Consider the following 25,695-nt stretch of genomic DNA (forward strand, 5'->3'; position numbering starts at 1 on the left):
AAGCCTAAAGTAAAACTGTAAAAATATGAATATAATAATGATAATATTAAAATATATATAATGTGTATATGTATATATGTATATATGCATACATTAAAGTACATCAATAAATTAGATTTAAATAAAGCAGTGATGAAATGTTAAATTAGCATAATAAAAAAGTTTAAAATAAACAATTGATTAAAATGTTTGAATTGATCTATTAAATTCATAAAATTGTATTTTAATCATATTTTTTATAATTTATTTTAATCTAATTTATTTTAATTGTACTTTTTATATGATGTGCTAATTTAACATTTAATCACTTATTTCTTTTTCACACACTCAAATTAGATTGAAATAACAAATAAATGACACATTTAACAGTACATTATTATAGTGAGTAAATATATATCATGATCATCTTCTCTTTAAATAATGAGCCAAAGAAATGGAGATAATAGAGTTTCAGTCTGCATTTATTAATGTGAGGCAGATGAAATGTCAATCTCCTAACAAGACCTGAAGGACAACAAAACGACATTCCTCCGTGCCATATTTCATCATATTCCACATATTACGGCATACAAATTCTGGCATCAAGAACATTTGACCATTAAAAACTGCATCATGAGTGCATTAGTTCACACTCTTAAAAGGACAGGACATGCTCACTTTTCTCTTTAAAATTTTAACAGAAACGCCTCCCCAAACTTTCTTTTGTGCTCCAGAAAAAGCTTATGATTGTTTTGAAACAACTTAAGGGTCAGTAAATGAGGACAGGACCTTTATTTTTGGATGAACTATGTTAAAATGTCTATTTAATTCTAGTTTTATATTCTGTGATATTATAGAATTTAGTTATGCAATATACACATATTTTAAATAAAGCAAATACACATAATATTGAAGTATAATAGAGATGCAATTTTACTAGTTTTTAGTAATATTTTGATTTAGTCTACTGTTGTCATTTTAATTTTATTAACCTATAATGTTTAAATAATACAATTTGATTATCAATGAACTAACAAAAAATATTACATTCTTAGTGTTTACATTCAAAAAAGACACTTCACACAATATGTGAAACTCTATAGCACAGTCATTTTCAGTCATATTTTGGTAACTGGTAAGGAATGATGATTGACAGCTGCCCTCTAGCGGCGACACTCTTCACTGCAGGACTCAAACCCTCAGGAGTCACAGAAGAGAAGCGCTTTAACTTAGATCTGCTGTAACAGGGGCGTTATTATAGTACACACACACACACACACACACACACACACACACACACACAGTCAGTTTGCTTACAGATGTTATTCTGAAATAGTAGTCAAGACTTATTTGGTCTTTGGTTATAATTTTTTGAATCTGAATGATTGTCATATTCAAATATCGCAATGATACTTCAAGGTACTTGGAAGAACGTGTGTGTGTGTGTGTGTGTGTGTGTGTGTGTGTGTGTGTGTGTGTGTGTGTGTGTGTGTGTGTGTGTGTGTGTGTGTGTGTGTGTGTGTGTGTGTGTGTGTGTGTGTGTGTGTGTGTGTGTGTGTGTGTGTGTGTGTGTGTGTGTGTGTGTGTGTGTGTGTGTGTGTGTGTGTGTGTGTGTGTGTGTGTGTGTGTGTGTGTGTGTGTGTGTGTGTGTGTGTACTGGTAATCCCACGTTATGGGTCCAAAATGTCCCCACAAACATGGCAATATCCGAAATCCTCGTCCTTGTGGGGACATTTTTAGGTCCCCATGAGGAAAACATCTTATAAATCAGACTAAGTGATGTTTTTTTAAAATGTAAAAATGCAGAATGTCTCCTGTGAGGGTTAGGTTTAGGGGCAGGGGCAGTGTGTGTGTGTGTGTGTGATGGGTAGGTTTAGGGGCAGGAACAGTGTAGGGGGATAGAATATACAGTATGTACGGTATAAAAACCATTACGCCTATGGAAAGTCCCCATAAAACATGAAAACCCAACGTGTGTGTGTTTGTTTGTTTGAGTGAGCGTTTGTGTGTGTGTGTGTGTGTGTGTGTGTGGGCATGGTTTTTGTGAAATATCAGGACACAAATGTGTATTATGACATGGGTATGACAAAAAGAGGGTGAAATATGAGGACGTTCCCCATGTCCTCACTTTTCAAAATGCTTATAAATCACACAGAATAAGTTGTGTGTGTGTGTGTGTGTGTGTGTGTGTAAAATATGGTTTGTACGGTATAAAGACCATTACGCCTATGGAATGTCCTCACATTTCACAAAAACAAACATGTGTGTGTGTGTCCGTGTCCCGGTAAACCCTACATTATCATGTATGGCGCTGTATGGCAACTCTCAGTGAAGCAGCTCATGCCTCAGACACTGAACTCCTGAGGCTCTGCAGGCACACACACACACACACACACACACAGAGACCATGAGTTTCCTCAGACCGGATCAGCGGTTGAAACTTGAAAAAAGTTGAAAAGACTGATTTTGTTGTGTTGGTTCAGCAAAAATCCACACTGTAAAAATCTTGTACACTGTTAACCCGGATCAGTTGAATTTACCTAAAAAATTTGAGGAAACTGGTTGTCCAGAAAAGAGGTAATGTGTAAGTAATGTGAACTTTAAAATTTGAGTTAATTTAACTTAAAATAATTTGTAATATCAATTACTTTGTAGTTATTATACATAGTATATTTAAGTTCAAATTACTAAGTAAGTTAAGTTTATATCAATTGTTTTATTTTTTAATTTATTATATCAAATAAAAGGTATATACAATTTTCTTTTTTTGTGTGTTTTAGTTTACTTCATTCAATTGTGCAAACTCGTTGCCTCGAGTTGTTCTTACTTAAACCGTTTAAGTTTTGTCAACTCAATTCTATCTGTGATCTGAGGAAGTGTACTTCCATTGCGGCATGAATAAATTAATTGCTTTGTTTTACTATTTTTGGCTTTATTTTACCATTTGTCTTTTGTCAATGTAACCCCAATAACGACAGCAAATCAAATTGTAAAGGTATTGTAATGGCTTCATTTCCTCTTTGGCCATTTCCTTGAGGGAAAGTATCTTTGACACTACGAACCAGTTTAAGCTTGACTTGTAAATTTGATTGTAACAGAAGGTGAACACTTAAAGACAAAACTGTGATTCCCATGTAAACAGTGTAGTAAAATGTCTCCCCCTCTCCTGTCTCCCTTCACTCACCCATTGGCATTTCACCCATTGAGTGAGTGTGTGTGTCCGCGAGTGAGTGAGTGTGTGTGTGTGTCCGCGAGTGAGTGTGTGTGTCCGCGAGTGAGTGAGTGAGTGTGTGTGTCTGCGAGTGAGTGAGTGTGTGTGTGTGTGTCCGCGAGTGAGTGAGTGAGTGTGTGTGTCTGCGAGTGAGTGAGTGAGTGTGTGTGTCCGCGAGTGAGTGAGTGAGTGTGTGTGTCTGCGAGTGAGTGAGTGAGTGTGTGTGTGTCCGCGAGTGTGTGTGTGTGTGTGTGTGTGTGTGTGTGTCCGCGAGTGTGTGTGTGTGTGTGTGTCCGCGAGTGAGTGAGTGTGTGTCCGCGAGTGAGTGAGTGTGTGTATCCGCGAGTGAGTGAGAGTGTGTGTGTCCGCGAGTGAGTGAGTGAGCGAGTGAGTGAGTGAGTGAGTGTGTGTGTGTGTCCGCGAGTGAGTGAGTGTGTGTGAGTGAGTGTGTGTGTCCGCGAGTGAGTGAGTGAGTTAGTGAGTGAGTGTGTGTGTGTGTCCGTGAATGTGTGTCCGCGAGTGAGTGAGTGAGTGAGTGTGTGTGTGTGTCCGCGAGTGAGTGAGTGAGTGTGTGTGTCCGTGAGTGAGTGTGTGTGTGTGTGTGTGTGTGTGTCCGTGAGTGTGTGTGTGTGTGTGTGTGTGTCCGCGAGTGAGTGAGTGAGTGAGTGTGTGTGTCCGCGAGTGAGTGAGTGTGTGTGTCTGCGAGTGAGTGAGTGAGTGAGTGAGTGTGTGTCCACGAGTGAGTGAGTGAGTGAGTGTGTGTGTCCGCGAGTGAGTGAGTGAGTGTGTGTGTCCGCGAGTGAGTGAGTGTGTGTGTCTGCGAGTGAGTGAGTGAGTGAGTGTGTGTGTGTCCACGAGTGAGTGAGTGAGTGAGTGAGTGAGTGAGTGAGTGTGTGTGTCCGCGAGTGAGTGAGTGAGTGTGTGTGTCCGCGAGTGAGTGAGTGAGTGAGCGAGTGAGTGTGTGTGTGTGTCCGCGAGTGAGTGAGTGAGTGAGTGAGTGAGTGAGTGAGTGAGTGAGTGAGTGAGTGAGTGAGTGAGTGAGTGAGTGAGTGAGTGTGTGTGTCCGCGAGTGAGTGAGTGAGTGTGTGTGTGTCCGCGAGTGAGTGAGTGAGTGAGTGTGTGTGTCCGCGAGTGAGTGAGTGTGTGTGTCCGCGAGAGTGTGTGTGTGTGTGTGTGTGTGTGTGTGATTTTAATCATTGTGTTTGTTTGATATTTTGCGAGTCCTCTGAGCATTTCCCCAGACAATACCCATATGGACTGACAGTAGCTGAAGCTCATTAAATATGCAAATCTTATCCAATCCTAGCCGTGGGCGTTTACTTCTGTTGTGAACTTTTATCTTCTAAAGTGTAGGAAACTCAGAAGATGAAGACCAGGAGACTTCGGGATCAAACAGAAGTTGTTCTTTTAATGAGAACTCTCTGTGCTGCAGGTCGTCCGAAAACAGTCTAATTTAACGGTACAAAATAATGCAATTTATCTACATTTCAGGGGGAGGGATTAAACAGCAGGGGAGGAGACATAAGAAAATAGGGACACACCCCAAACATTCCTGTCTCATCAGCCGTAATTCAATCAGCATAACAGTGTCATTCAAATGCATAGATGCTAATCCAATCACTCAGGCAGTATTGCTCTAAACTTGTCATGGTAAATAGTCAGGAAGTGCATAAAGACAAAAGACTTAATGTCTCAAACACTTACACGACCTGACGTAATCTCCTTAGAATTTCCTCAAGTTTACTTAAAAATTTAAAACACAAATATAGATAATGTTTTCAGTTATATTCTATTACATTGGAACCTATATATAACAATGTATAAATTTGTAATCCCACACTTCCAAGTCTTCAGTGCGGCACGCCCCTCAAAACCAAGGCAGAAAATAGTCTCTTACTTATTCATTATGATCTTTCTGAATGTAAAAACCACACAAACTTCATAAGTTGACCTCAGACAACAGTATAAAACAATTTAAAAAGCCATTTCATGACACCTTTAATGAGTCATGGGTGTGTTTTGGGCGTAACGTGCAATAAACCAATCAGAGTCTCATCTCCCTTTCCCTTTAAAAGCCAGTAGCGCTCGCACCATGGCGGATTGACTGAAAGTGAAAATGAAAACTGCGTTGGGCTGAAACTAGCAAAAAACACTAGCGCCGGGTGTATGATAGGGCCCTATATCACATGAACATTACAGTTTCTTGTGCGGTTCAAAATACTTATCGAGGTCAACAGCAAAACTGAATTTTAGTAAAATAGATCACAATAAATGTGTTTTATTGTATACAGAATATTCAGTGCTGGTTATAGAAAGGCTTTAGTAGTTCTAAAATGAATATTTATATGAGCTTCATAGAGTAATATGAATTTAATCAGATACAGTGCTTATAATAATCCACCCCTACAGATTTCAGAAGACTCATCGCATGACTAAAATGACCAGGAAACAAGGTCAAGTTCAAACAAGGTGTTTATTAACAGGAACACAATCGATGACAAGGTATAATATTGCAGATCGTTGAGCATAAGCAAAGACATTATTGCACATTTTGAGTCTTTTGCATACAGATCTGGTGGAGCGCACACACATATTGTACACACACACACACACACACACACACACACACACACACACACACACACACACACACTGACTGGTGAACAGCGGGTTTGTAGTTGACTTGGAAGTGGTAAGTGGGTTAGAAATTGTGGTAAACAGGACCATCAATCAGGTAAGAGGTCTGTCGCTTCAGACAAGGCCAGACGATGACTGATGGTGTGTGTGCTCTATTTATAGTGGTGGTGATACATGACGAATGTCAGGTGTGTGTGAGTGCGTGCCAGAGAGGATGATGGGAAATGTAGTCCATGTTCAGTACGGGAGAGCCTGGCATGATCATGACATACATAATACACTAGATGCTTAAAGCAAGTCATTTGTTAGTAGACCAATGAACAAACACAGACCTGTGTGTTACTAACATTCCCAGACATTTCAGTTCAATTCGTGCACAGCAAAAAAAAGGAAACAAAACTAAAAGAATATATAAAAATAGCCAAAGGTTTTCACCTGAAATGCAGCAAAAATACAAATTGCATTGATTTGTTGATGACAGCAATTGGATAAACCTGATTGGAATGTTAAATTCTATTGATTTCATTGAGTTTCATCAAAGCGAGGTAGCTGATCACAGTTAATATTGTTAATATACAGCCGATGATTAATGGTTAATATATATATATACACAAGCCTTGTGTTCCAACTTCACTTCATTACTATCTTGACTTGTGTTTTAGGTTTACAAAATCTATTCTTTACTCTAAAGATAAATATTCTTTAACACACAATATGTCTACAGACCGGAAATTAAACATCATATATGTTTGGGTGAATTTCACAAAAACCTGTCAAGAACATGATCTTAATTTCCCCCAAAATCAATAGAAAAAAGATATTGTATTTTGCACTAAAGAGCATTGGGATTTTTTAATTCTTAATTCTCATTTTTTCCTCCTTCATTTGTGTTGATAATAAAGTAAAAGGACTCTATAACAGTAATGTGAATCATCACTAAGGGTAAAGTACCATTTCTGAATGCATTACAGTCATGAGCATTTTCTTTATCATATAATTTTCTTTTTTGATTTTGGGATGAAGCTTGATTTGTGAAACCTACATTCTCCTCAAATTAAAACGCTCAGATCAAATCTGGTGCAAATAGCATAAATAAAACCACGAAACATTTTAAAGAGGCTATATTTAAGAATTTGAATGTGTTAAAATCACTTTTATTGCCAATGTGTGAACAGTTTGTAACAAAACATAAAAAAGAGACCTTCCTCGACGTCCTAGGGACGTTTTTGCTGGAAAAATCAAAAGTATGTGATGGTTACGCGCTCCCGAAAGCCTCTCTTCCCTTCAATGACACATGAAATCAATGTTCAGGATAATGCCGAAAGAGCCATTTTGTACTATAATGTCAATGTATCATCCAAAGAAAAGGGATAAACTCAAACTATAGTCTCACAGAGCCAAATATAGTCGGTCTCAAATATACTTTATAATCAAACTATCATAAAAGTATAATTTTAATTACCTCATCTGTCGTCATGACACCACATCGCTATGATCAGATGATTTATATAGTGCACTGTCTGATCGTTCCCTATCCCCTATATAGTGCACTGTCTGATCGTTCCCTATCCCCTATATAGTGCACTGTCTGATCGTTCCCTATCCCCTATATAGTGCACTGTCTGATCATTCCCTATCCCCTAAATAGAGCACTGTCTGATCGTTCCCTATCCCCTATATAGTGCACAGTCTGATCGTTCCCTATCCCCTATATAGTGCACAGTCTGATCGTTCCCTATCCCCTATATAGCGCACTGTCTGATCGTTCCCTATCCCCTATATAGAGCACTGTCTGATCGTTCCCTATCCCCTATATAGTGCACTGTCTGATCGTTCCCTATCCCCTATATAGTGCACTGTCTGATCGTCCCCTATCCCCTATATAGTGCACTGTCTGATCGGCCCCTATCCCCTATATAGTGCACTGTCTGATCGGCCCCTATCCCCTATATAGTGCACTGTCTGATCGTTCCCTATCCCCTATATAGTGCACTGTCTGATCGTTCCCTATCCCCTATATAGAGCACAGTCTGATCGTTCCCTATCCCCTATATAGAGCACAGTCTGATCGTTCCCTATCCCCTATATAGTGCACTGTCTGATCGTTCCCTATCCCCTATATAGAGCACAGTCTGATCGTTCCCTATCCCCTATATAGTGCACTGTCTGATCGGCCCCTATCCCCTATATAGTGCACAGTCTGATCGTTCCCTATCCCCTATATAGTGCACTGTCTGATCGGCCCCTATCCCCTATATAGTGCACTGTCTGATCGTTCCCTATCCCCTATATAGTGCACTGTCTGATCGTTCCCTATCCCCTATATAGTGCACTGTCTGATCGTTCCCTATCCCCTATATAGTGCACTGTCTGATCGTCCCCTATCCCCTATATAGTACACTGTCTGATCGGCCCCTATCCCCTATATAGTGCACTGTCTGATCGGCCCCTATCCCCTATATAGTGCACTGTCTGATCGTTCCCTATCCCCTATATAGTGCACTGTCTGATCGTTCCCTATCCCCTATATAGTGCACTGTCTGATCGTTCCCTATCCCCTATATAGTGCACTGTCTGATCGTTCCCTATCCCCTATATAGTGCACTGACTGATCGCTCCCTATCCCTTATATAGCGCACTGTCTGATCGTTCCCTATCCCCTATATAGAGCACAGTCTGATCATCCCCTATCCCCTATATAGTGCACAGTCTGATCGTTCCCTATCCCCTATATAGAGCACAGTCTGATCGTTCCCTATCCCCTATATAGAGCACAGTCTGATCGTTCCCTATCCCCTATATAGTGCAGTCTGATCGTCCCCTATATAGAGCACAGTCTGATCGTCCCCTATATAGTGCACTGTCTGATCATTCCCTATCCCCTATATAGTGCACTGTCTGATCATCCCCTATCCCCTATATAGAGCACAGTCTGATCATCCCCTATCCCCTATATAGTGCACTGTCTGATCATCCCCTATCCCCTATATAGTGCACTGTCTGATCATCCCCTATCCCCTATATAGTGCACTGTCTGATCATCCCCTATCCCCTATATAGTGCACTGTCTGATCATCCCCTATATAGAGCACAGTCTGATCATCCCCTATCCCCTATATAGTGCACTGTCTGATCATCCCCTATATAGTGCACTGTCTGATCATCCCCTATCCCCTATATAGAGCACAGTCTGATCGTCCCCATCCCCTATATAGAGCACAGTCTGATCGTCCTCTATCCCCTATATAGTGCAGTCTGATCGTTCCCTATCCCCTATATAGAGCACAGTCTGATCGTCCCCTATCCCCTATATAGAGGACAGTCTGATCGTCCCCTATCCCCTATATAGAGCACAGTCTGATCGTCCCCTATCCCCTATATAGAGCACAGTCTGATCGTCCCCTATCCCCTATATAGTGCACAATCTGATCGTTCCCTATCCCCTATATAGTGCACTGTCTGATCGTCCCCTATCCCCTATATAGAGCACAGTCTGATCGTCCCCTATTCCCTATATAGTGCACTGTCTGATCGTCCCCTATCCCCTATATAGTGCACTGTCTGATCGTCCCCTATCCCCTATATAGAGCACCGTCTGATCGTCCCCTATCCCCTATATATTGCACTGTCTGATCGTCCCCTATCCCCTATATAGAGCACCGTCTGATCGTCCCCTATACCCTATATAGAGCACAGTCTGATCGTCCCCTATCCCCTATATAGAGCACCGTCTGATCGTCCCCTATCCCCTATATAGAGCACAGTCTGATCGTCCCCTATTCCCTATATAGTGCACTGTCTGATCGTCCCCTATTCCCTATATAGTGCACTGTCTGATCGTCCCCTATCCCCTATATAGTGCACTGTCTGATCGTCCCCTATCCCCTATATAGAGCACCGTCTGATCGTCCCCTATCCCCTATATAGTGCACTGTCTGATCGTCCCCTATCCCCTATATAGTGCACTGTCTGATCGTCCCCTATCCCCTATATAGTGCACTGTCTGATCGTCCCCTATCCCCTATATAGTGCACTGTCTGATCGTCCCCTATCCCCTATATAGAGCACTGTCTGATCGTCCCCTATCCCCTATATAGTGCACTGTCTGATCGTCCCCTATCCCCTATATAGTGCACAGTCTGATCGTTCCCTATCCCCTATATAGTTTGAATGCTTGTATCTTCTAAATATGAAATTGTCATTGTTTTGGAGCACACTATAGCTTATAGATAACAGTAAGGCTAACATTCACACTAAAAGACAAAAAAACACCAATTTTGATTACATGGGGACTTTAAGCTCTCGCCGTTGACCTTGTGAAGTTTAGTTTTGTGGTGGTTTTGTCATGACCTCTGTTGATTCGTCATGAAGTGACTCTGGTTCTGCGGTTGCTTCATTGATGCCCTGTTTGAAGAAGCTTCCGTGATGTTTCAGTCTGTGCTTCCTGGAAATCCCGAAATGGAGAGAGACAGACAGTTGTGTATATGAAGGCCTGATATCTATTGATTTTCAGTGAAAACAGCCGCTTTACCTCCCCTCTCTCCTGCTCTGCGGCGTCTCCCTGGACTTCACGAACACCACAGGATCTCCGCCCTGAATGAGGGAACCATACTCTCCTTCTTTGGGTGTGAATATTACCCTTCAAAACAAATTTTATTTTTGCTTTAATTTTATTTATGAATCATCAGGTTGTCATCATATTTTCACTAAAGTAACCCCTGTTTGTTTTGCATCTTCACACACATACATATACATACACACACACACACACACACACATGCATACATACACACATACATACATACACACATACACACACACACACACATGCACACACGTTTGTTTTTGTGAAATGTGAGGACATTCCATAGGCGTAATGGTTTTTATACTGTACAAACCGTATTTTCTATCCCCTTACACTGCCCCTGCCCCTAAACCTACCCATCTCACACACACACACACACACACACACACTGCCCCTGCCCCTAAACCTAGCCCTCACAGGAGACTGTGCAGTTCACTTTCTGTGAAAAAAAACTTGTTCTGTGTGATTTATAAGCATTTTGAAAAGTGAGGACATGGGGAACGTCCTCATATTTCACCCTCTTTTTGTAATACCCATGTCATTATACACATTTGTGTCCTGATATTTCACAAAAACATGCCCATACATACACACATACACACACACACACACACACACACACACGTTGGGTTTTCATGTTTTATGGGGACTTTCCATAGGCGTAATGGTTTACATACATACACACATTTACATATATGCATTTAGCAGACGCTTTTATCCAAAGCGACTTACAACTTGGGGGTACACAAAGCGATTGGTCATAAAGATATACACATACATACACACACACACACACACACATACATACACACACACACATCCATACACTCTAAAAAATGCTGGGTTAAAAATAACCCAAGTTGGGTTGAAAATGGACTAACCCAGAAATTGGGTTGTTTTAACCCAGCGATTGGTTTGTTTTAAGCAAACATTTAACCCAACCGCTGGGTTAAAACAACCCAAATGCTGGGTTAGTCCATTTTCAACCCAAGTTGGGTTATTTTTAACCCAGCATTTTTTAGAGTGTACATTACATACACACACACATACATACATACACACACACACACACACATACATACATTACACACATACATTACATACACATACATACACACACACATATACATATACACACACACACACACATACATTACATACACACACACACACATATACAAACACACACACGTTTGTTTTTGTGAAATGTGGGGACATTCCATAAACCTTAATGGTTATTATACCGTACAAACCATATTTTCTATCCCCTTACACTGCACCTGCCCCTAAACCTACCCATCACACACACACACACACACACACACACACACACACACACACACACACACTGCCCCTGCCCCTAAACCTACCCATCACAGGAGACTGTGCAGTTTACCTTCTGTGAAAAAAAACTTGTTCTGTGTGATTTATAAGCATTTTGAAAAGTGAGGACATGGGGAACGTCCTCATATTTCACCTCTTTTTGTAATACCCGTGTCATTATACACATTTGTGTCCTGATATTTCACAAAAACATGCCCACACACATAAACACACACACATATAAACACACACACACACATAAACATACACACATATAAACAAACAGACACACACACACACACACACACACACACACACGAAGCTGAAATGACTCACTTGGACTGTGTTTCTCCAGATTTAATCCTCATTCTGCGGATCATGAACTGATTGGTGCTGAAGAAGCCATAGAGGTATGAGTCCTTCTCCCAGTGGAGGCTCAGCATCAGCAGCTCTCCGATGTCTCTGTCAGACGTCACCAGGAAGGAGATGGTGCTGTTGGTGCTCAGGCTGGGCCTGCGTGCAAAACACACCACATGGGTTCGTATTTTAGTGTCTCTGGTTAGCAGCCGCGTTTAAATGTCTTTCAAACACTTTAGATCGCTTAAGATAATTTTTATGTGTGGCGTAAGTGTCCAAATAATTATGGGGCCAATGAATTAGTCAAATTTATTTTTAAATAAGGTAACTCACACAGTGACAGAGATTTCATCCCTTTCATCGGTCGTCCCGAACAGAGACACTTTCATTGGCTGCTCCAGCAAATTCATGTTTCTGTCGCTGAAAAGATGCAGCTTGATCTGGTAATGAAACACTGCAAGAGAACGAGAGAGAGGAATATAACAAGTCACATGACTCATACGCTTTTATATATTTCATTATGTGCAGCTGTGCTTGTAAAGACAGGTAGTGGTTTTAATGACCCTGAAATATGAGGGAAGAACAAACTACTAAAATTGGTTAAAGGGGTCATGAACTGAGAAATCTAATTTTCCTTGAGCTTTTGACTGTATAAGAAGATCCAGAAGATCCAGAACTGAAAACTTCCTTGTTAGTCCAAAATCAGCTTTTATTGTAACCAATCCCAGAGAACGACTCATTGGTGAAAGACCGCCTCTGCAGAAGAAGATCAACGCCTACTTCATCATTGGCCCCGCCCACTGGAGTGTTAGTGAGATGACGAGGAGAGACGAACGGACTAAAAACAACATTCCCTTCCAAAGGATCCTAATGCTAGGAATGTGCTCATTTATTCTCAACAATGTGAATGTCTCAGTTGAGCATTATTTATTTGTGTTCGGAGCATTTCACTGTGGATTCTTTGGTAAATCAGTCACAATTTCAGGCTTTGCAAAGAGACTTTTACGATATGGACTCGACAGTAATGCCACAACATGTGAGTAACCGTGTTCATTCTCATGCCTGATCTGAGACCAGTGGCTTCTGATATGATTCATGTACAGTCAGATGTTCTTTATCTATGTGTCAGTAAATCAAACCAGTGACTAAACACTCAACTTCATTTTGTGTCTCTTATGGTGCGTTCACACCGGACGCGATTCGCGCAAGTGATTTACATTTACATGAAATGGCATTCTGCGGCGCGATTCGCACGAATGAGGCGGCGAGATTCGCGCGATTGAGGCAGCGCGAAGGACGCGAATTGAGCGTTTTGAACGCGCGATTCGCTCAAGTTGAAAAATCGGAACTTTGGCGGATATTTCGCGCCGCGTAAACCAATCAGGAGCTTGCTCTAGTAGTGACAACAATGAGGAGAAAATCTGTATATTGATATCTGGTTCAGACAATATGATTATCACTGTGATAACATTAAATGACATGAAACACAACCCAGTCTCTTTTTGTTAAATGCAAGTTTATGTATGATCAATAATACAAAAGTATAAGTAAAAGGTATAATAAGCTATACATGAAATAAAGCAAACAATGCAGTCATTCAAACATTCAAAGTCAGTGCTAATAGGCTAACGTTACAGCACTGCAACGTACAGTTATAGCCTAAAAATATAAAGTAATGAAACTTATCTTTGCCCTCAGCCTAAACGATTTGCCAGGGAACAAATTATAGATCCATGAGACCAAAGATCGGCCGTTACAAGACGAATTATAGCTCGAGACACCACAGAGACATCAGAGCCAGCGGTAGACGGCAGAAGGACTGGCCGAGGAAAGGCTGCTCTCGCCGGCTTTGACGAGCGCTGAGCGCCGCTGTCTGCTGGAGCTCACAACTCCGAAAACGCCAGATAAAATGTTCAAATAGGCACTCTTTATATAAATAAACCACAGATTTGAGCTTTAAACAACTACATTATCGACTGAAAAAGTCTTAAAACTACGTTTTGTCACAGATTAACAGTAGATTTTAACAAAAAAAAAGACATGTAAACACAGCCCATGTCAGCCATTTCTCAACGAGACGAGCTGCTGGCGGAAGCCCCGCCCATGACGCGAATTCGCGTCTGTTGTGCAGTGAATGTCATACGCGATTCGCGCGAGTAAATGATGTACACGCGTCAAAATGTACACGCGTCCACCTTCGCGCGAATCGCGTCCGGTGTGAACGCCACATAAGTAGGATGAAAATAATCTGTTATTTAAACTGTGATTAAATTATATATAGAAAGCGATCAAAGAACGCTCCCTTTATAAAGCAGTGGGCGTTTACACTGAAGTCTCACAGTGGCCAATCACAGCAGTGGGCGTTTACACTGAAGTCTCACAGTGGCCAATCACAGCAGTGGGCGTTTACACTGAAGTCTCACAGTGGCCAATCACAGCAGTGGGCGTTTACACTGAAGTCTCACAGTGGCCAATCACAGCAGTGGGCGTTTACACTGAAGTCTCACAGTGGCCAATCACAGCAGTGGGCGTTTACACTGAAGTCTCACTGCGGCCAATCACAGCAGTGGGCGTTTACACTGAAGTCTCACAGTGGCCAATCACAGCAGTGGGCGTTTACACTGAAGTCTCACTGCGGCCAATCACAGCAGTGGGCGTTTACACTGAAGTCTCACTGCGGCCAATCACAGCAGTGGCGTTTACACTGAAGTCTCACAGTGGCCAATCACAGCAGTGGGCGTTTACACTGAAGTCTCACTGCGGCCAATCACAGCAGTGGGCGTTTACACTGAAGTCTCACTGCGGCCAATCACAGCAGTGGGCGTTTACACTGAAGTCTCACAGTGGCCAATCACAGCAGTGGCCGTTTACACTGAAGTCTCACAGCAGCCAATCACAGCAGTGGGCGTTTACACTGAAGTCTCACTGCGGCCAATCACAGCAGTGGGCGTTTACACTGAAGTCTCACAGCAGACACGCCCCTTCAAACAGAGCGTTCAGATCAGAGGCTAAATTTCTAAATTATGACCATTTTTAAAGCTACACTTTGTAACTTTTCCGTCCACTAGAGGTCGCCTGTTCAAAACAAAGGCGTAGTTTGATGACGCCACGTTTGAGCGCAGAATCTTGGGACATGTGATCTTCTCCTCACAGCCGGTTGAAAACAGTCAGGATAGGACTCGGGCAGAAATCATGTTGATGGATGCGATTATTAACGTTACTGTTGTGAAGCAGAGCAGGACCGAGTGTTGTGGAGCTGAGCAAGGCCGCAGAAGCGATTGAAGAGCGGGACTGTTATTATGGCATAGTCGCCGGCGGGACTTTTATTATGACACGGTTGCCGGCGCCACTTCCTCTTTTCCAGTCATGAGTATGATGTAACGCAACTCTGTTTATCGTATTAGATATATCTGAGTGTGTTGAGAATGAAGTTATGACGTTCGCTCGGCGGCTGCTATGACACTTGTTCACACTGCAGTGAGAGTAAAGTGTTTCACTGAATAAAACCGGAAACCGAGGGTGACGCAGATATGACGCAATCGACAGGCGACTCCCTCACACGCATAGCTCACACGTCCCGGTTCCTCGGTTAAAATAGCAATTTCTCACGATTTACAAATAGTTGGAAACATTTGGGATATTCTAAGTACTCAACTGAACAAAATATATAACACTGGCCTAGTGGTTTCTGGATATTTTACTGCAAAAATCCTACATAGTTCACCTTTAATGTAAAAATCGAGTGCACCACAGGAAACATTATAAAACAATGCTGTCCATGACCCATTTAAGGTGTTTATCTGACAACATTATTTGTCCAAAAAGGCAAAATACAGTTACAGGTTTTATTTTACTATGCAAAAAAAAAAAAAAAAGCATAGGGGGGAAAAAAAGCATACACTGACTACAACATAATCCACTATTAATATTTCATTGGTTCTCTCTTGCTTTTGCATGCATTTATAATTTCTTTGTATGACAGCCCGGCCAAAATAGCACAAATTGGCATTTGTCATTGCATTATCACAAATATAACAATTGACTCTAAGCACAACTATGCTTATAAGATCTAAAAAAAAGTAATATTTGAATAAAGGGTGAAGATGTAAATTTTCCTAGGCCGGACATGACTTTTGAGCTGTAGATTAGTGATATTGTGATGGCTGTGGTGTTGTGGGTGGTTGCTCACCCTTAAACGGCATCATCTCGCGGGTTCTGAGGTACATCTTGGCGCTCCTGCTGCTGCGGATCTTGTTGACGCTGTAGCCGAGTTTGTTGCAGCGGTTCTTGCGGCAGCTCAGACACAGGCCCTTGTTGAAGGCGTCTCTGGAGCTGCAGCGAAACGCCCAGCTCTGGTACGCCAGGTTCACCAGCGAGTCGATGAACAGGTGAATGGAGCGCTCATGGGAGCATTTGACAATCTGGTCCATGTCTGACAGAGGTCAAAGGGAAGGTGACAGGTCACATGATTAGAGGAAACACATTGGCTGATGCTACTTAACGGCTCAGTGTTTACTGTAGGCATTGATTTTAGAGTAAGCCTTTTACTAACAGTGCTGTTATTGTTAACTAAAACTAAGGGCTAGATTTACTATCAGCTTGCGCCAGTGCAAACCCTCTTTTGGTGTTAAAAAACTGCTGTCAGGATTTACTAAAGACACGCAGTGAAGAATTAGCGCCGAAAAAGGGGGTATTTTTCGGCTGACCTTTTACTAACAGTGTAAAATTACTAAAACTGATATAAATATCAATTAAAGCTATACAGAAATATAAAACTGATTTTAATAGACTTAGTATGTTACTAACTGTGTTGTTAACTAAAACTAAAGATATTCGAAATAATTTTCGTTAATGAAATGAAATAAAATATAATATCGGATGAAAAAAACTTAACTTAGAAAACTTAAATGAAAATTAGAAATAATGCTTTGGCAACTACCTGAAATAAGTTTAAGTTTAAATAAAATGACTAAAACTGAAATAAATATAAAAATCAAAGCTAAAAACAAATATATATTTAAGAAACGTATATCGGCACAGAGTTAGCATTTTACTAAAAGTGTTGTTAATGTTAACAAAAACTATTAAAATCATTTTCGGAAATTGAAACAATGTTGAAATAATATAAAATATAAATATTTGATGAAAAACTTACACACAAATTTGAAATGTTGCCTGAAATAAGTTGAAATAATAAATAATGTTCAAACTAAAATAAATCTAAATTAAAGCTAAACAGAAATAAAAAACGGAAGAAAAAAAAATCACATTTAAATTTAGATCAAATCAAAGCTATACATTATATATTTATATATATATATATATATAATATATATATAAAATTACACAAATGAAACTGATTTGAATAGAGTGAGTTAGTATTTTACTAACAGTGTTTAAATGAATGAAAATTATTTTTAATAGTTTTAGTAACAATAACAACAAAGCTATAATAAAATGTAAATATTAGATGGAAAAACTTAAATTTAAAAACAAAACTAACTAATGTGGCCTTTTCAACTAAAGGAAATAAATATAAATTGAAGCGAAATAAAAAAAAACTAAAGCACGTTACAAAATTACTAAAACGTAAACTAAAATTAATATTTTAGTTTTATATTATAATATTAATACTAGAACGTGCACGATTTTTTTATTAAAATTAAGATCATGATTCTGAACAGACAGACAATTAAACAAAATAAAATTTAATTTACTAGAGGTTCTGACAAAATATTAATTGCTGCGTTTAAAAAAAAAAAAATCTTATGAACTTGAATTTTGTTTTTTTTTATCGGGTTGAATGAATGATTCAATGACTCACTCATAACGACTTGTTTCATTAACGGATGAATCAGCATTTTTGAACAAATCTCTTGAATGAATGATTCAATGACTCACTCATAACGACTGGTTTCATTCATGGATAAATCAGCATTTTGAACAAATCTCCAGAATAAATGATTCAATGACTCACTCTATATATATATATATATATATATATAATAAATATACCAAGCGAACACTGCAGTACTCAAACATACTGTATATGCCGTAGGTGGCGATGAGCTTCATGGTGTGCTGAATGCTGCAGCCGGGCTGGAAAGTTCCTCCATTGGGGTAGATGTCGACGTGACCCACGGGTCTCTGGATGCCGATGCTGAGGTCCGGCGAGCCTCTGGTGTTTGTGTGCAGGACGTCCACAAAGGTGGCATCATCCGGCGACAGACGCCTCAGACTCTCTGCATTCTCAAAGCTGGGGCCCGCTGGGTCGAGACCTGAGACCAAACGGCACCTTAATGCTTTAGTTTTAACCTAAAGCTAACCCTAACCCACATCTGACACAGCTCCTTCTGGAACAGAAGATGATGCAGTGATAAATGAAGGGCTTCCCACCTGTAATTCTGTTGACTTTGTTGTTGGTGAGGTTTCCTGCGACGCCTGCCACATGTGCACCGAGACTGTAGCCTAGAAGATGCACTTTCTCCAGCGGATAGTCCAGCTCCTTTACAACGACACACAAACATCAGATTTCATCCCATGAAGCTTGTAAACAACACCTGTGGCTCACAAAATGGATAGATAAAGGATGGATGGACAGACATATGGATGGATGGATAAAATGGATGGACATATGGATGGATAAATTGATGGTTGGATGGGCATATGGATGGATGGATAACTTGATGGACATATGGATGAATTGATGGACTGATGGATGGACATATGGATAAATTGATGGACGGATGGACATATTGATAAATTGATGGATGGATGGACATATGGATAAATTGATGGATGGATGGACATATTGATAAATTGATGGACGGATGGACATATGGATGGATGGATAAATTGATGGTTGGATGGACATATGGATAAATTGATGGATGGATGGACATATTGATAAATTGATGGACGGATGGACATATGGATGGATGGATAAATTGATGGTTGGATGGACATATGGATGAATGGATAAATTGATGGACATATGGATGGATGGATAACTTGATGGACATATGGATAAATTGATGGATGGATGGATGGACATATGGATGGATGGATGGATAAATTGATGGATGGATGGACATATTGATAAATTGATGGACGGATGGATATATGATAAATTGATTGATGGATGGACATATGGATGGATGGATAAATTGATGGATGGATATATTGATGGACGGATGGATATATGATAAATTGATTGATGGATGGACATATGGAAGGATAACTTGATGGACATATGGATGGATGGATGGATGGATGGATGGATGGATGGATAAATTGATGGACCGATGGACATATGGATAAATTGATGGACGGATGGATATATGATAAATTGATTGATGGATGGACATATGGATAAATTGATGGACGGATGGATATATGATAAATTGATTGATGGATGGACATATGGATGGATAAATTGATGGACGGATGGACATATGGATAAATTGATGGACGGATGGATATATGATAAATTGATTGATGGATGGACATATGGATGGATAAATTGATGGACGGATGGACATATGGATAAATTGATGGACGGATGGATATATGATAAATTGATTGATGGATGGACATATGGATGGATAACTTGATGGACATATGGATGGATGGATGGATGGATGGATGGATGGATGGATGGATGGATAAATTGATGGACCGATGGACATATGGATAAATTGATGGACGGATGGATATATGATAAATTGATTGATGGATGGACATATGGATGGATAACTTGTTGGACATATGGATGGATGGATGGATAACTTGATGGACATATGAATGGATGGATAAATTGATGGACCGATGGACATATGGATAAATTGATGGACGGATGGATATATGATAAATTGATTGATGGATGGACATATGGATAAATTGATGGACGGATGGATATATGATAAATTGATTGATGGATGGACATATGGATGGATAAATTGATGGACGGATGGACATATGGATAAATTGATGGACGGATGGATATATGATAAATTGATTGATGGATGGACATATGGATGGATAAATTGATGGACGGATGGACATATGGATAAATTGATGGACGGATGGATATATGATAAATTGATTGATGGATGGACATATGGATGGATAACTTGATGGACATATGGATGGATGGATGGATGGATGGATGGATGGATGGATGGATAAATTGATGGACCGATGGACATATGGATAAATTGATGGACGGATGGATATATGATAAATTGATTGATGGATGGACATATGGATGGATAACTTGTTGGACATATGGATGGATGGATGGATAACTTGATGGACATATGAATGGATGGATGATGGCTGGACATATGGATAAATTGATGGACGGATGGATATATGATAAATTGATTGATGGATGGACATATGGATGGATAACTTGTTGGACATATGGATGGATGGATGGATAACTTGATGGACATATGAATGGATGGATGATGGCTGGACAAATGGATGAATTGATGGACGGATGGACATATGGATAAATTGACGGACCGATGGACATATGGAAAATTAGATGGACGGATGGACATATGGATGGATGGATAAATTGATGGACGGATGGACATATGGATGGATGGATAAATTGATGGACATATGGATGGATGGATGGATGGATAACTTGATGGACATATGGATGGATGGATGGATGGATGATGGCTGGACATATGGATAAATTGATGGACGGATGGACATATGGATAAATTGATGGACGGATGGACATATGGATAAATTGATGGACGGATGGACATATGGATGGATGGATAACTTGATGGACGGAGGGACATATGGATGGATAACTTGATGGACATATGGATGGATAACTTGATGGACATATGGATGGATGGATGGATGGATGGATAAATTGATGGACGGATGGACATATGGAAAATTTGATGGACAGATGGATGGGCAGACAGACTTAATTATCTGTCACTTAAGTTTTTTTGAAACTGAATGTTTTGTGTAAGAGTTGCTCAAACACCACAGAGCATTCGTGATGTGGGGTAAAGTTGATCTGACTGTCTGCAATGCCAAGCATGTGTTCCTCTCATACCTCCAGCCAGTTGATGAACTGGGCCACGTCCGCCCCCACCAGCCGGGTGTTTTCTGCTGATTTAGGGTAGTGTTCATTGGCCCGATCCAGCCAGTCTACAACAATGACATTGGCACTGGGTTCACGATCAAACAGAGCCGTCACAAGCTTATAGACCCAGCTCTCAAACAGACCTGCAACCTGCATTCAACACACGAGTGTGAGTGTGTGTGTGTGAGAGTGAGAATTCATGGAACTCAAAGGGAAAAAAGGACATTTCGTTCTTAAAGGATTAGTTCATTTTTAAATCAACTTTTGCTGATAATTTACTCACCCCCATGTGATCCAAGATGTCCATGTCTTTCTTTCTGCAGTCGAAAAGAAATTAAGGTTTTGGATGAAAACAGTCCAGGGTTTTTCTCCATATAATGGACTTCAATGGGCTCCAAACGGTTCAAGGTCCAAATGACAGTTTCAGTGCAGCTTCAAAGGGCTTTAAACGACACCAGACGATGAATAAGGGTCTTATCTAGCCAAACCATCAGCTTCTGCTAGAAACCCAGCAGTATTTATGCTATTATTTTACCTCTTATCAGACGAACAGGATCATCTCTGAGCTCCGCCATAACTTCCGGCAAGTGAGGTCAAAATAGATCGTGGTCATAGATGTATACGTAGATTCCTCATTAGCGCTTGCACGGATCAGTAAAATGAGAAATCTACGATCGATATCTATAAACACGATCTATTTTGACCTCACTTGCCGGAAGTTATGGCGGAGCTCAGAGATGATCCTGTTCGTCTGATAAGAAGTAAAATAATAGCATAAATACTGCTGGGTTTCTCGCAGAAGCTGATGGTTTGGCTAGATAAGACCCTTATTCATCGTCTGGTGTCGTTTAAAGCCCTTTGAAGCTGCACTGAAACTGTCATTTGGACCTTGAACCGTTTGGAGCCCATTGAAGTCCATTATATAGAGAAAAAACCTGGAATGTTTTCATCAAAAAACTTAATTTCTTTTCGACTTTAGAAAGAAAGACATGGACATCTTGGATGACATGGGGGTGAGTAAATGATCAGCAAAAGTTTATTTAAAAGTGAACTAATCCTTTAAATAATGATAAAACGGCATCAGCGACTCACCGACCATCCGTGGATAATAAGGAAGGTTTGGGAGTCATTTTTGAAGTTGCAGTCGGAAACGGAGTCCCTTTGGCCCGGGACAAGGTAGCAAAGATCCTCGTCCGGGAATTCTGCAGTCCTGATGGAGAACTTGGACTGGATGTCACTGTAGTCCACTGTCTGCTCAGTGGAGTTCCCTGAAACTAACAGCACATCATCATCATCATCCTCCTCCAGTTATTCATCTTCTGCCGTTTATGCTGGCCTTTATTATAGGCTTTATATCTGCAGAGGAGGATGGGTCTCTCCAAAGGGTTTTTTTCCTCATCCTACCAAAACGGTGTCGTTTTCCCTTGGCTTTTCCGGGCTCACTGTTGCTTGTTAGCCATTATTCTCTGTGCAGCTGCTTAGGAACAATGTGTATTGTGGAAATCAAATACAACTGAAGTTGCTGATCCAGAATCAGGGGATATGCAATGACCAGATGAAGCAGACCATAAGAAATGTGTGTGTGTGTGTGTGTGTGTGTGTGTGTGTGTGTGTGTGTGTGTGTGTGTGTGTGTGTGTGTGTGTGTGTGTGTGTGTGTGTGTGTGTGTGTGTGTGTGTGTGTGTGTGTGTGTGTGATGGGTAGGTTTAGGGGCAGGGGCAGTGTAAGGGGATAGAAAAATACGGTTTGTACGGTATAAAAACCATTACGCCTATGGAATGTCCTCACATTTCACAAAAACAAACGTGTGTGTGTGTGTGTGTGTGTGTGTGAGAGCAGCTGCACTAGCAGCAAAATATGTGTTAACCATTCACAATGTTAGAGGTAATTAACTTAGTTAACTAGTTAACTGCTTAATTTATTCACTTGTTTAGATGGACTTGATTTATTTATTTAATATGCTACATGTGACATGATCTGTACATATATACATTTTATATGTTTTTTTGTATTATTTATATATAATTAAATTAAATTAAATTCAAATTTATTTGTATAGCGCTTTTCACGATACATATCGTTTCAAAGCAGCTTCACAGAAAATGCATCTACATTACAATTTAAATTGATTTGTACATGTTATGCATTTCAGAAATCCATATATACAAAGCACACAGATTAGCTAACTATCTATTATTAATCAATATAATAACTATGGCACAGAAATAAGAATACATGTTGTTAATATCATATGTTGATGCGATACACAGTCAAGCTAATAAAGACAAATTGTGTGTGTGTGTGTGTGTGTGTGTGTGTGTGTGTGTGTGTGTGTGTGTGTGTGTGTGTGTGTGTGTGTGTGTGTGTGTGTGTGTGTGTGTGTGTGTGTGTGTGTGTGTGTGAGTGTGTGAGTGTGTGAGAGTGTGTGAGAGAGAGAGTGTGTGTGTTTGTATGTACAAGTTATGCAGAAAATCAGCAATATACATATATATTACATATATATATACATACATATATTATTTTGCACAAATGTACAATACAAATGAAAACTGAAAATTAAACACGCATGTAAATAGTCTCTTGAAAGTCAAAAACTTACTAGCAAACACTTCTTCAGTGGAGTTGGAAATTGGTTCGCTCGCAATAAGAGAAAATCCCAATACCAGCAGCCAGAAAGTTTCTTTTCCCATAGTACAGAATCAATATATAATTTCAATTTCGCAGTACAGTACAAATAAATAAAGTTATAGATGTCAGTCTGAGAGCCAACGGACGTCCGCGTGTTATTTAACTGTGAACCTGCAGCTGCGCGAGGCATTTATAGCAAACAATGCGTGTGTTTTTCGTGCTCTTCGCCTATTGGGTGAAAGTGAGCGGGGGGCGTGGCCAACACGAATCAAATGTGTGAGATTTACATTCACCCATCTGTCAATCACAGGCGGAACGTAAACAACTGCTTCAGTCTTTGTGTTCAGCGTGAAGATTTAAATATTGTGATGCTAAACGCTCAAATAGTTTTTGATACACTTTCTCACGTCCCTTTTTTCTGTGATAGAGCCTAAATAATTAAAAAAGGATGGCTTTATACATATCCAGCCCATACACTACCGTTAAGAGTTTTAATGTTTTTTTTTTAAAAAGTCTCTTCTGCTCACCAATACTGCATTTATTTGATTAAAAATGCAAAAATGGTTATTTAAAATAACTGTTTTCTATGTGAATATATTTTAAAATGTAATATATTCCTGTCAAAGCTGAATTCATCATCATTATTACTCATTAGGCTTCAGTGTCACATGACCCTTCAGAAATCTGATATGATGATTTATTATCGATTTATGATTATTATTTATGTTGAAATTTTTTTTTCAGGATTCTTTAATGAATAGAAAGTGCAAAATAACAGCATTTATCTGAAATATAAAGCGTTTGCAACATTATACACTACCGTACAAAGGTTTGGGGTCAGTACGATTTTTTTTATTAAAGAAATTAATAATTTATTCAGCAAGGATGCATTAAATTGATCAAAAGTGACCGTAAACACATTTATAACGTTACAAAAGATTCTATTTCAAATATATGTGGTTGTTTTGAACTTTCTGTTCATCAAAGAATCATTGGTAATAGAGAGAAATATTGATAATAATCATAAATGTGTCTTGAGCATCAAATCAAGAATGATTTCTGAAGGATCATGTGGCACTGAAGACTGGAGGAATGATGATAAATTCAGCTTTGATCACAGGAATAAATTACATTTCACTATATATTCACATAAGAAACAATTATTTTAAATTGTAAAAATATTTCACAATATAATTGTTTTATGTTCTATTTTTAATCATATGTTACATAATATTAATATTATGTTACATGGTACTATATAGTAATAACAGTAGATTATGCATAATTACGTGCAACTAACCATAAACCAACCCCTAATCCTACCATAACCTATATAACATGTAGTTAATCAATACCATTTCAACTAAATTACTGATCGAATTATTGATCTAAAGCCCACACTGTCACTGTATGATAATTGAAATGAACTGATGACATCAGCGTTTTTTCCAGAATGGCTATACAGTTGAATAAAATTATGCTGCATTATTTTCCTGTTTAACACTGTAAAGCTGCTTTGAAACAATCTACATTGTTAAAAACGCTATATAAATAAAGTTGACTTGACTTGACTTGACTTGAATATTAGTTAAAAACATAACTTCACCAACAATGGTGTGTAACCCTTTATTTTAAGGTGTCTTTGTTATTGTAATTATACAGTACTGAGTAATATTAACTACATGTAGGGTTTGGTTACACTCTAAAAAATGCTGAGTTAAAACAACCAAATTCCTGGGTTAGTCCATTTTCAACCCAACTTGGGTTATTTTTAACCCAGCATTTTTTAGAGTGTAGTTGCATGCCCTCATCTATTGGTTATAGTGGCAATTACAGTATTTCTCAATTGCTAAAA

At 39.6% G+C, this 25,695-nt stretch overlaps 1 protein-coding gene across 1 annotated transcript; it reads right to left on the reverse strand.

Moving 5' to 3' along the window:
* Nucleotides 1-10,121: 10,121 nt before the first annotated feature.
* On the reverse strand, nt 10,122-23,902 carry LOC307128600 (lipoprotein lipase; the record flags this gene model as incomplete). The annotated part of the gene is given in 11 exon segments (XM_079820514.1): nt 10,122-10,168; nt 10,171-10,271; nt 10,359-10,466; nt 12,072-12,248; nt 12,426-12,546; nt 16,282-16,524; nt 18,137-18,370; nt 18,489-18,597; nt 21,184-21,363; nt 22,306-22,481; nt 23,812-23,902. Coding segments are annotated over 11 exon segments (1,587 nt in total).
* Between the last annotated feature and the right edge of the window lie 1,793 nt (nt 23,903-25,695).

The sequence above is a fragment of the Gobio gobio genome (assembly GCF_949357685.1).
Source record: "Gobio gobio genome assembly, chromosome: 6".
NCBI lineage: Eukaryota > Metazoa > Chordata > Actinopteri > Cypriniformes > Gobionidae > Gobio > Gobio gobio.